This window comes from Puma concolor, chromosome C1 (genome assembly GCF_028749965.1).
Source record: "Puma concolor isolate L17-30 chromosome C1, mPumCon1.1.hap2, whole genome shotgun sequence".
Lineage (NCBI taxonomy): Eukaryota > Metazoa > Chordata > Mammalia > Carnivora > Felidae > Puma > Puma concolor.
In genome coordinates, this window is record NC_141674.1 from 33,547,979 (window position 1) to 33,560,744 (window position 12,766).

Below are 12,766 nucleotides of genomic sequence, written 5' to 3' on the forward strand. Positions count from 1 at the left end.
CGTGGTTAAAACTACGTTGGGTTTTTCTCGTGTGAGCGTAGAAGGAGATCCGACGACCTTGGAAGGGAACACGGTCTGCACTTGCTCAGTTCTAAACTTCGCAAATTTCTTCTCGGAGTCTACGCTCTTCCTCAGGACTACAACTCCCAGCAGGCTTTGTTTGAGACCAAAGCTTATTGGCGACCCCGCCTGGGTTTCTTGCCTTGTGGCAGCCAATACAGCCAGTGGGAATGAAGGATCCTCCTCAGGACCCAATCCTGGAGGTGTAGGGCGGGTCCTCTCTGTGTTCCGGCTCCGGCTCCTCCCCCGGCCGACAGAGGCAGCGCTGTCCCTGATCGAGCGGCGGGAGCGAGGTGGGTCCTGGGTGGGCCCGAGGTCGCGGGGGAGGCGGATACGGCTTTGTGGGAAACTCTGAGCATGGCCCCTTCCCTCTCTCCCGGGAATTAGAGGCTGTGGCTTTGCTCCCTGGACCCAGTGGGGAGCAAATGGGACCCGGTGGTCCCCCCCTCCCCGACCCCTGGCCCCCGCCCCTGGCCCGCGCGGCCAGGCGGCTGGCCTCAGCCCTTATTTCAGGCCCTCCTGTTGGCCTTTCAGTCCAGCCCCCCCTGGCACTGGCCATACTTTTGGGGCCAGCCCCTCCCCATCTCCCTAGCCTCTCGCCCAAGCCAGTCCGCTACTCAGAACCCAGCTCCTGTCCTCTGGGAGGCGCGTATCCTCGACTCCGCCATCGGCTTCTCCCCGCTACTTACAACCCAGCCTCCTGGCTCCCGCCCCCTGACACCTCTGATTGCAGCCTGTGCCTCCTCTCCCCAGGTCATCTCCTCGGACCCTCGGACCCCTATGGCCTCCTCTAACTGACCCGTTATGCAGCTCCCCGATACATTTCCCTGTTGTTCAACACCTTGTCCCTGGTCTTTCCAAGCTCTTCTCTCCCCATTACCTCCCACCCCCTACCCCTTGACTTGACTCTAAAGACCCCGAACTTTGACCCTTCAGACCACTTTCCAGCTTAGCCCCTTCCCTCTAACCCAAGCCCTTGACCTTCAGCATCTGTGATCACCAGCCCCATCTGCTTGGCTCTTATTTCTTAGTCCTGGTCGCTTCACCACTGCCCCCAGTGTCTCCCACCTCAGATCCTCCCTGTACCCCTGGGCCTCCTGGGAAGCCAAGACTGATGGGCCCTTCTCTCCCCCAAATCTTTGAAATGTGACCTGAAAGTGTATCTGTACCTTACTTGTCACTGTGTTCTTAGTAGATGGTGGTCTCCCCATCTCTCTGTAAGTCCCAATCTTGCTCACCTATCCTGTAAGTCCTAGCTCAGATGCCTCCTTTTCCATTTAGCAGCTCGTCCTTGATCTCTTCAGGGAGCCATGCGGGTGTCACCTGAACTCCCGAACTCCTGTGGCACTGTTCTTACTCCTTCCTCCTTCCCTTCCCTGCCCACCTCCCACTCTCCCTCATTTCTCTCCAATACTAGTGTCAGGCTTAAAAGCACTGGCTTTGGAGTGATGGGCATAAGTCCCAGTTTTGCTACTCACTTGCTGTGTGCCCTTGGGCAAGTTATACTTTCTCTGAGCCTCAGTTTCCTCATCTCTAAAATAAGTTGTGTAAATGAAATGCCATGATTTGTATATAGTGTTCAGCCCAGGGCCTAGCATTTAGTATCAGCTTAGAAAAATGTGGACTTCTATTATCGGTTCCTGTATAATGTGCCAGGTGCTGTGCGAGGCATTGAGGAACGGTACAAAGGTGACTGAGGCACAGTTCCTGTCCCCTTAGAACTTAACCTTCTATACCATATGACAGTTTCTGGAGTTCATGGCCTGTTTCCCTGAACTGTGCCATAAACTGAGGGTAGTGACCATAATCCTAAATCTTTTTGCTCTTCTTTTGATCCAGCATTCAGTCCTGAGGCGAGTCAGAGCTTGGTACATTATAGGTGCTCAGAAGAGCAGGATTGGAAGTGAGAGGGGGCCATGTCGCCTCCTGCATAGACAGAGGTACTAGAGCCCTAGGTGGGGTGGGCAGGGCTGGGGCTTGAATTCAGATCACATCCTTTCACTCATACATTCAAAAAACATTTGAGCACTGCCTTGTGCTGAAGAGAGATTTCCAAAGTGACCTAGTCCCTCCTTTCCAATGACTTATAAATTTCTAGTGAAGCCAGATAATGTTAAAAGATAATTGCAAATCACTGTAAAAGCAAGTACAGACAAACAGGAGTCTGTGTTTGCATAAAGGTGGAAGTGGGCAGGAATCAAGAGATTCCTGAGGAACAGAAACAGACACAAGCGAGCCTGAAATGGGTTCTGGAGACAGGCCTGGCCTTTACTCAACTCTTTCAACAAATATTTATTAAGGACCTACTAGATATGACTGTCAGTGCTTTAGGAACAAAGACCCCATCCCTCATAGGACTTCTGTTTTAGCAAGGGGAGGCAGACACTAAATAATTGACATAATAAATAAATAGAATGTTCGCAGGTGAGAAGTTCTGTGGGGTAGGGGGATGGGAATGTGGGAACGGGGTTGTAATTTTTAAAAGGATTGTCAAAACTAAATAAGTGTCAAGGAATAAATTGTTTTTGATGTTTACTTGCATTTTTGAAAGCGAAGCAAGCCTCCTTCACCTCCCTTATCTAGATTCTCCAAGAAACACTCTCAAACAAGGACTGGGAAACTATAGTTCAGCTCCTTTTGTCTTAAAGTTTTATTGGAACACAGCCACACTCATTCATTTTTGTATTGTCTGTGGCTGCTTTTACGATACAACAGCAGAGTTGAGTAGTTGCCACAGAGATCCTATGGCCCCAAATATTTACTGTCTGGCCCCTTCCAGAAAAATTTGCTGGCCTCCACTCAAAGATTTGAGGCTCTGTCCATATTGTACATTTTAGAATGTATAGTCGTGTACCATTTTTTTAATTAGAAACATTTTTTTTTTCTTTCCTAACAAGATCACATAAGGGATCTTTTTCATTCTTGTGTTCTCTGCAGGGCCAGGACACGGTGTCCTCCTAAGTCCCATGAGGGACAAGGTCTTTGTTCTTCTAATGTAACCCAAATTCCTAAAGTAGCAGCAGTCCTATCTAGTAGGTCCTTAAGATCTATTTGTTGAATGGGTTGAGTAAAGGCCGGGCCTGTCTCTGGAACCCATTGTCCTCAACCGTGGTAACGGTAGCTGTCATTTGCTGCCACACAGCATGCTGAGCACGCCGTAGCCATGCAGGATAGGCGGGTGTCACAGGGTTAGTGATGTGGGAGTTGAGGCTCCCGGTGCTCGAGTGATTTGCCCAGTTCTGTACTGTGTGCCACCATCGGGATACGACCCTAAATACAGTCAGCGCCCCTTCCATTACGGCTGTTGTGTGTTCCAGAAGTACTTGCTGACTTGAAGGAATCCTCGGTCTGTCATTTTCTACCATCGCTGTCCTTTCAGTCTCGCTCCCACCCTCATCCCTTGCTCGTGTCCGCCCGCAGTATCTCCGCCGGCCCACTGCACCTTCTGAAGTGCTGCTATTGCTTTGGGGCCCAGAGGAAACCCCACGCCCAGCAGAAGTACTTCATCCCTCGTCCCCTGTTCTGGGCTATAGGAATGCAGAGGAGTCTGCTCAGCTGAGCATGCATTTACCGATGTTTGCATAAGTTGGCGCTGTGTGTGTGTGAGGAATGTGGTTTGTGTCTGTTTGTCTTGTTTTTTTGTTTAGTTTTGTTTTGTTTTAACTTTTAAAAATTTTTATTATTTTCAAAGTTTATTTATTTATTTTGAGAGAGACAGAGAGAGCACAAGCGGGGGAGGAGCAAAGAGAAGGAGAAACAGAATCCCAAGCAGGCTCTGCACCATCAGCGTTGAACCTGATGTGGGGCTTGAACTCACGAACTGTGAGATCATGACCTGAGCTGAGATCAAGACGCTTGACAGACTGTGCCACCCAGGCACCCCAGTGTCGGTGTGTCTTTGTACATAGCATGTGAGTGTGTGTGATTTTGTGTGGTGTGACAGTAGAGCTGTATTTGTGATTGTGTAGCCATGTATGTGGCTACATGCTTGGGAGGGCTATGTATGTACATGGGATGTGTGTGGCTGTATGTGGCTATATGTGGTATGCATGTCTGTGTATGTGGCTGTGTGTGGTATGTGTATATGGTGTGAGAATGTGGTTGAGTGTGTCTGGTATGTGAGTATGGCTGTGTGTGTATGTGGCCTGTGTATGTGGTTGTATATGGTGTTGGAGAGAGGAAGTGGGCATTGACCAATCAGAGCACACGGCCCAGACCCTGCAGTAGGTCTTGGAGGGCCCAGACGTTAACCGTTAGTTGCTAGGTTAGGGTGAATTCCGGGGAGGGGAAGGGTGGCGGAATGTTTAAGAGGAATCATGCTGGGCCTTGTACACAGTTAGGAGAGCCTCAAGAATGAGAGGTTTTATTCTGTTCATTCTGAAAGCAGGGAAATGGAAACTTTTCAGGAAGTGTTTTCAAAAGAGATCACCATAAAAGTAGTTTTAGTTAGCTTAGAGTTAGGCAGGAAAATGGAATTTTACCCAAATGGGAGCTCCTTTATTTGTACATGAATTATAGTCTAGACTGTCATTTTTCAATGATATTGAGAAAAGTGACATTCGCGTTGCACAGGTATCTGTTGGGCATAGACAAAGCTGATGCCTCTTTACTCTGATGGGCAGCTTTAAACATCTGTGGAAGTTTGTAACTTGAAAGTTAGTAAGTAAAGGCATTGCATCCAAGTATTCCAGTTAATTGAGGTTATTTCTAATGGATGGTTCCCTGGGGAAGGTGTACACCCCTTTACTAGAACAAGATTCCCTGTGGTCTAGCCTGACCCAACACCAAGGAATAAAGGTGTTGGCCATTTGTGTTCATTCTCAGGGTTCAGAAATGGGCAGTGAGAAGGAGAAGGAGCAGAATCCAGAACAGCACCTGCCTGAGGAAGGGGAATGGGGTAAGCCTTGGAGAGTGGAGGACTCGGAGGGTTTTCGGATCCCAGATGGAGAGAAGGAGCATGAGCAAGAGAGCCTGTCAGAAGGTCCACAAGAGATCCACCCAAAAAAACCGTTGCAGAAAGTCACCGACCCCGCCAGAGAGCCCGGGGGCCCCATGGCTCACCCAAGGCCCGAGATCGACGAGAAGCCCTTTATATGTGCCCAGTGTGGCAAAACCTTCAATAATACCTCCAACCTGAGAACACACCAGCGGATCCACACCGGCGAGAAACCTTACAAGTGTTCTGAATGTGGCAAGAGCTTCTCGAGAAGCTCCAATCGCATCAGGCACGAGCGGATCCACCTGGAAGAGAAGCACTACAAATGTCCCAAGTGTCAGGAGAGCTTTCGGCGACGCTCAGACCTTACCACGCACCAACAAGATCACCTGGGCAAGCGGCCGTACCGCTGTGACCTCTGTGGCAAGAGCTTCAGCCAGAGTGCCACGCTGGCGGTGCATCACCGGACGCACCTGGAGCCAGCGCCCTACATCTGCTGTGAGTGTGGCAAGAGCTTCAGCAACAGCTCCAGCTTCGGCGTGCACCACCGCACGCACACGGGCGAGAGGCCCTATGAGTGCACCGAGTGTGGGCGGACCTTCAGCGACATCTCCAACTTTGGAGCACACCAGAGGACCCACAGAGGGGAGAAGCCCTACTGGTGCACTCTGTGTGGGAAACACTTCTCCCGGAGCTCCAACCTTATCCGCCACCAGAAAACGCACATGGGAGAGCAGGCTGGGAAAGACACCAGCTGAAGAACAATGAGGGAGAAAGAGAGAGAGAGAGAGAGACAGACCCCAGCGTAGTGTAGGAAGATCTGTAGGATCTGCTGCTGCCCCCTTGACCTCAAGCCCCTCCTCCCACTTTGGAGAATGGTTTCCTGTTGCCTCTGAAGCCAGGATCTCCAGGAAGTCCTGAGAAGGGACCCTTGAGTAAAAATCCCTGCCCCTTTCCAGGCCAATTTCTTGCCTTGGAAAGTGGGAGGATCCAGTCTTGGCTTCATCTCCTTGGGATGAAAGAGAAGTAGGATAGGCTTGGCACATGCTCGTATCATTAGGGCAATCATCCCCTGGCCTTTGAGGAAGTCCCTGTGAGGTGGCATCACTGTCTGAAGGTCCTTGGAATTGTGTATGAAATGCTCGGGGCACATTGCAGTGGCTGCCAGTTCCCATCTGCTGGGCCCCACCTGTGTTGGGGGGAGCAGCCTTCCCAATGGAAGGGGCCTCCTTGGCCTGGAGAAGAGGTCTGGCCCTGCCTTAGGCATGAAAGGGAAGCCCTCAGGGAGCCTTGATCTAGGGACCTTCACAGTCCCCCATGTTTGTGACTTGTTCCCCCCACCCCACCTCCATCTGTTCCCGGAGTGATTAGCAGTAAAACTCTTCAATGAAAAGGACCTGTGTACTTATTTGGGGCATCAAGGAAGTGGGAGCTGGGGAGGCGGCCATGCTGCAGTCTCTCTGGAAGGGGGTTGAATTCCAGGAAAGACAGAATGGGTGGCTGCTCTGAAAAGCAGAGGAAAGCAGGCTGAGTCTCTGGGGCCTTTGAGCAGGAAGGCAGGAGGAACCCACATATGCTGTAGATTCTATAGGTCACATTACATCTTTGTGTCATTGACATTTGCTCAAGGGAATAAGATGAGGAAACAAGTGAGGAGAAGTGAAGTCAATTGCTGTGAAGTTACACAGCAGGTATGTGGTGGAGCCAGAGTTCACACTTGGGCCTCCCTTGATTCTGAACTGACGCTCTTTTCATTACATGCACCTACTGGCTTCTGAAGGAGGATCCACTTAGGGGGCCGGCCTGGGACCAAGTGAGTCCCTGGAAATGGGAGCTAGTGGGGCCTTCTGGTGTGGCCCTGGTTCATTTGCTCTGTGGGAAGTCAGTGCCAAGTATGAGAACCTTTCCTCCCTTAGATTCTTGATTGACATTTATTTGTGTCTAGGAAAAGTGATAAGTGTTGGGGAGTAGGGGTGAGGGCTGGGATGAACCCATGATGAGGGTCTTTGCCTTTTGTAGCAATGGTTTAGTTCCCAAGGCTGGGACAGCTTGGTGGGGATCCTGCCCAGCTTCCTGCCCTCCTGGTTTCGGCCTGGCTCCACATGCCAGATTTCCATGTTTTCTGACGGCAGTTGAACATTCACCCAGATTTCCTCCAACACATAAAGAAGACCCTTCTCTACATCTCTTGCCGATCAGGTCCTGCTCTTCCAGACTGAGAGGCCCTCTTCATTTGTAGCCAATTGCCAGAATGTGATTCTGGTACCAGGCTTAAAACTGGCACCGTCTGTGACCTGACCTATCACATGGGATCCTGCCACCCAGCCAGAGACGGATGTGCTAGCAGCTTTGTACTCATTATGTTGAATTCTCACGTAACCCTGGGAAGTAAGAAGTACCCACATTTGACAGAAGGAGAAACAGGCTGCCAGAAAGTGACTTGCCCAAGATCACATGGCAAGTAAATCGCAGGGGCAGGACTCCACCTACTTCTGCCTAAACCCAAAGCCTGTATTCCAACTATAAAAGAAGACTTTCCAAATGATTCCCTGACATTTGTAGGACACTACAGTTTCCAAAGTACTTTTTAAAAAGTTTTTATTTTAATCACCTGGTGCTCGTCACGACAAGGACACTCCTTAATCCTCATCACTTGTTTCACCCATCCTCCCACGCACCTCCCCTTGTGTGACCTTCAGTTTGTTCTCTACAGTTAACAATCTGTTTCTTGGTTTGTCTCTCTCTCTTTTTTCCTTTTGCTTGTTTGTTTTCAATTTCTTGAATTTCACATATGAGTGAGATCATACGGTATTTGTCTTTCTCTGATTTATTTCACTTAGAATTATACTCTCTGGCTTCATGCATGTCATTGCAGATGGCAAGATTTTATTTTATTTTTTTAATGTTTTTTATTTAATTTTGAGAGAGCACAAGCAGGGGCAAGGCAGAGACGGGGCAGAGGATCTGAAACAAGCTCTGTGCTGACAGCACAGCCCAATGTGGAGCTTGAACTCACAAACCGCGAGATCATGACCTGAGCCGAAGTCGTGACGCCCAACTGACTGAGCCACCCAGGCGCCCCAAGATTTCATTCTTTTTCATGGCTGAATAATATTCCACTGTATATACCACACCTTCTTTATCCACTCATCAGCTGATACACACTTGTGCTGCTTCCATATCTTGGCTATTGCAAACAGTGCTGCTATAAACATAGAGGGGCATGTATCCCTTTGGAATAATGTGTTTATATTTGACAAAGCACTTTTATTTCATATACATCTTTCTGCTTCTTCAAAATCTGCGTACAAAATATTTTAAACATATAGTCACCCAAACTTGTATGTATGAATTGGCACACTCCCTAGTAATTAAAGTTGCCATCAAACACCACCGAGCACCCGTTCTTGGGCACCTGTTACCTCTGATCTCCACAACTATCCTGTAAGGTAGTAGTATCCCTATTTTTTAAAAACATTTTTATTTATTTAACTTACTGTTATTATTTTTTTAATTTAGAGAGAGAGCTCATGAGCAGGGGGAAGGAGAGAGAGAATCTTAAGCAGGGTCCTCACTCAGTGTGGAGCCCAACATGAGGCTCGAGCCCACAGCCATGAGATCATGACAGCCGAAATTAAGAGTAGGATGCTTAACCCACTGAGCCACCCAGGCACCTCTCCCTATTTTTAAGATGAGAAAATTCTGAGATGTTAAATGACCTGACTTAATGGCTATGCTGGGATTCAAATCAGGTATTTATGATTCCAAGGCCAAGCTCTTCATTATACTCACTACCAAGCTAGGTCTACTGGTCCCCTGTCTGGGGAGCTTGGTATCCTTCCAGACTTAACATAGAGCCTTAGTAACAGTTGCTGTGACTTTCTGGGAATCTCTGCTGCCAGTAAAACCCAGGACCAGTGCTCGAGGCACTTGCTTTGATGTTGGGACATGACTTGCCAATCTCATTTGCCCCTTTTTGACCAAGTGCATAGGTTATGGTTTCTGCACTGGCCCAGACTTTTGAATCCCGACTAGTCCATTTATTCACTCTGTGACTTCCTTTTTTGTTAACTTCCCTAATTTTCTCCTTCATTCTCTGAGTGCAGGAGATGGGCACAAAAACCTAGAGTTACAGTGCAGGATGATATGGGTCATTATGGTTGTACCCAGGGTGCAGTAGGAGCACAGGGGAGGGCCTTACGCTGGCCTGAACTGGACATTGGAGTCCAAAATTGAATAAGACAGTCCTTCCTGCAGGGAACTCAGAGGAAGAGAAACTCTGCTCAGAACAAGGTATTGGGGGAACACAGGTGGGAATGGCTAGCTCTTTGGAGGGAAGGAAAAGGTGAGACAATGATTGAGTCTGGTCTTAAAGAATGAATAGATGTTTACTCAGGCAAAGAAGAGGAAGGTTATTTCAGATGGAAGGGAAATGGCAGTGTTTTAAGGAACAGTGAAATGTTTAACGTAATCAGAGCGGCCTGTGTGAGGAGGAGATGATGGTAAGGGAGGGACTAGATGGTGAAGGCTGTTGGATGCCAGGATAAAAAGTTGTGGGCTGTAGACAACGGGATTTTCAAGCAGGCGAACGGTGTGATCATTCAAGCTAGTGTGGAGGGTGAACTAAAGGGGTCAGGTACGTCGGAAACATGCCAGGTGCCAGTTGGGGGCACTCCTGACCCACAGAGAATTCTGTACGATTACCTCAGAGTCTTGCCAATTCCACAGGATGGAAAGTCCAAACCCTCCACCCAATTCCTGCAGATTCCTGGAACTCATGCTCTCACGGCCTCTTGCCTGAGGTTCCTATGGTCTGTGCAAGTCTCTATTTTGTCCCCATCAGCCCCTGTCACAGAACTGAGCATCTTCACTGGCTTCCCCAGGAAATTCCACCACAACAAGCATTCTGTAAGTTTAGAATCCCTTTGAGAGATTGGCAGTCTTGGGGAGGGGTTCCCATCATGGCATGTCACTAGCTTCCTCTCCTCTTTCCTCCCATCGCTGTCCTTATCCTCTCTCTCCCAACTGCTCTGGAAACTGCAGATTGTTTTACTCCATAATAAAAAGCTGTTTGGCTTTTCTCAGCCCCTGATGCCAATCTGTGTACACAAACACATCAAGGAGCTCAGCAGAACAAAGGCCTCACCATTTAACAGCATATGCCTAACCCATAAAGTAGTTGCAAAAATAAACCAACAAATACCCTTGGAGATTCACAAAGTAGGTAAGCATATTAAAGGTTCAAGACTCTGGTCTGAGCTCAAGTGATTGTTTCTCCTTCCTTCTGAGACCTGGCTAAGATAACTGAAGAGGACTAGAAACACATAACAGCAAAGAGAATGGCAGGGAAGAGGAGTGGCAGGTGCAGACCTCCAACAGTTTCTAAAAGTAGATGACACACACTGATGGCTCAGCAGAGTGGGAGGAAGCCATGGCCCAGAACTCAGGCATGGAAATGAGAGCCAGTCTTCCCGGCAAAACCACAGAGAGGCTCTGAGTTCATGGTTGGCAGGTACTGATGACAGACAGGAGGAGTGGGTCTAGAAACTATACTCTCCATAGAAAGTCTGTGCAGCTGCACCAGTCACCTCCCTCTTACGTCTAGAATGGAGAGTAACTAGCACTTACCTCCAGACAAAAATAAAACGTACATGGCAAGACCCCAGAAGGCTCATTCTATAGAAATCAAATCTGGTGTTTCATATAGTGTTGATACCCCAGAATAAAACTTTTGTCATTGTGACATTTACAAACCCTCTCCCTACCTCATCCCCCAACAACCCATCCACTCACACTACAGAAAAACCTCCCAGAAGACCCCACTCAGCTTTCCTGTTCAAGGGGGTGACCTCTCAGGGAAGCATAGAGCAACAGAGGAAATACACAGCAACTGAGGGAGCCAACTCAATTACTGAGATTAACCAACTAGATCTGTCATTCCATAAACAGGCAACCAGGAGGACCAGAGTTATGAAGACAGCTAGAAGCATGAAAGAGAGAAGGGGAAACAGAGTAAGTGACTCCAGACAATAGAAAGTTATAATGTAACAGTAAAATCTTTAAAAATTCTAGTTATATCTTCAGGAAGATCTGGGAAGTTACTGCCTCCATAAAACAAGAAAGGTCATTAGTGGCAAGGACCAGTTGGAAAATAGGAAATACCTTTGGAAAATTAAACATATGACAGCTAAATTAAGATATTCAAGAGACCACTTGGAAGATAAAATCAAGAAAAGCCCCTACAATGTAGAGCAAAAATACAAAGATAAGGAAAGAAGAAATAAAGCACCTAGAAGATCAATCCTGGAAGTTCTTATGATGAAGACTGCTAGTTGTCCTCCAAAATCTGTTCACCCTTTTTTGTTTTTGGAGCACTTAACTAACCAACGTTTCCCAGCCTCCTTTGTAGTTAGGTATAAGTCATATGACTTAACTTCTTATCATTGGAAAATGAGCAGAAATGGTACATGACACTTCTGGGCTTAGACCTCAGGAAAGAGCAGGCATGCCTTCAGTTCATTTTCTTCCCCCTTTTCACTTTTTGTAACCTGTGGGAACCCAGCTTTGATAGTTGCAGACTATATAGTTTGCTAGTATTGATTTGCCAGATAAAACACAGGACACCCCAATAAATTTGAATTTCAGATAAACAATGAATAATTTTTAGTATAATTATGTCCTAGATATTGCATCCTAGTGGGTGGCAGAACAACAGGATAAAAGGAAGTGGGTTTTTGAACTTAGCATGTAGCAGTGCTATCCCACTCACCTGCCTAGATGCTTCACAACTATTAGTGAGAGAGAAACAGATTTTTTTGTACTCTAAGCCACTGCTTTGTTGAGTCTCTTTTTTATAGCACTTAACTTTTCATCCTAATACTTAGAAGTGAGTTAATTTCTTCTTTCTTTTCCTTTTCCTTTTTCCTTTTCCTTTCTTTTTCTTTTCCTTTCTTTCTTTCTTTCTTTCTTTCTTTCTTTCTTTCTTTCTTTCTTTCTTTCTTTCTTTCTTCCTTTCCTTCTTATGGGGTAGTTTGGGAGTGTGATTTATTCTTATTATTTAAATTCATGTTAGTTAACATATAGTGTAGTATTGGTTTCATGAGTAGAATTTAGTGGTTCATCACTTACATATAACACCCAGTGTTCATCCCAGCAAGTACCATCCTTAATGTGCATCATCATCATGCATTTAGCCCATCCCCCTCACCTACTTCCCCTCCAGCAACCCTAGTTTGTTCTCTATATTTAAGAGTCTCCTATGGTTTGCCTCCCTCTGTTTTTATCTTATTTTATCTTTCTTTCTGTTCCCCTACGTTCATTTGTTTAGTTTCTTAAATTCCACATATGAGTGAAATCCTATGATATTTGTCTTTCTCTGATTGACTTACTGAAGTGAGTTTCTGCCATAACAAGACTGTAGCACATCTTACTACAGATGGTATCTTACTGTTGCCATTGGTTATTCTCCCCCATTTTAACATCTCCAAAATTGGAATATGTCTAATAATTGATACTAGCTTAGATTTGATGAAATATCACATTACATGAAAGAGATGAGGCAGTGATGTCAACAAGATGGTGGAATAAGAAGTCCCAGTCTTTACTCCCCAACAGAGACAGTGACTGAACAACAAAGTATGGACCAAAATACCTTTATAGGAACTCCAGAAATGAGCACAGCTCAGATCAGGTTTTCTGTGGGGGGTAGGGGGAAGGCAGGGAAAAGACTGGAACATGTATCAAACATTCTGGATTTTCAGAGGGCTGCCC

At 46.9% G+C, this 12,766-nt stretch overlaps 1 protein-coding gene across 1 annotated transcript; it reads left to right on the forward strand.

The window, feature by feature from the left end:
• Positions 1-272: 272 nt before the first annotated feature.
• ZNF691 (zinc finger protein 691) lies at positions 273-7,885 on the forward strand. Its single transcript, XM_086716685.1, has 2 exons — positions 273-353; positions 4,885-7,885. The coding sequence occupies exon 2, from the start codon at positions 4,894-4,896 to the stop codon at positions 5,752-5,754; it is 861 nt and encodes a 286-aa protein (XP_086572811.1). The 5' UTR covers positions 273-353; positions 4,885-4,893; the 3' UTR covers positions 5,755-7,885.
• The last annotated feature ends 4,881 nt before the right edge of the window (positions 7,886-12,766 follow it).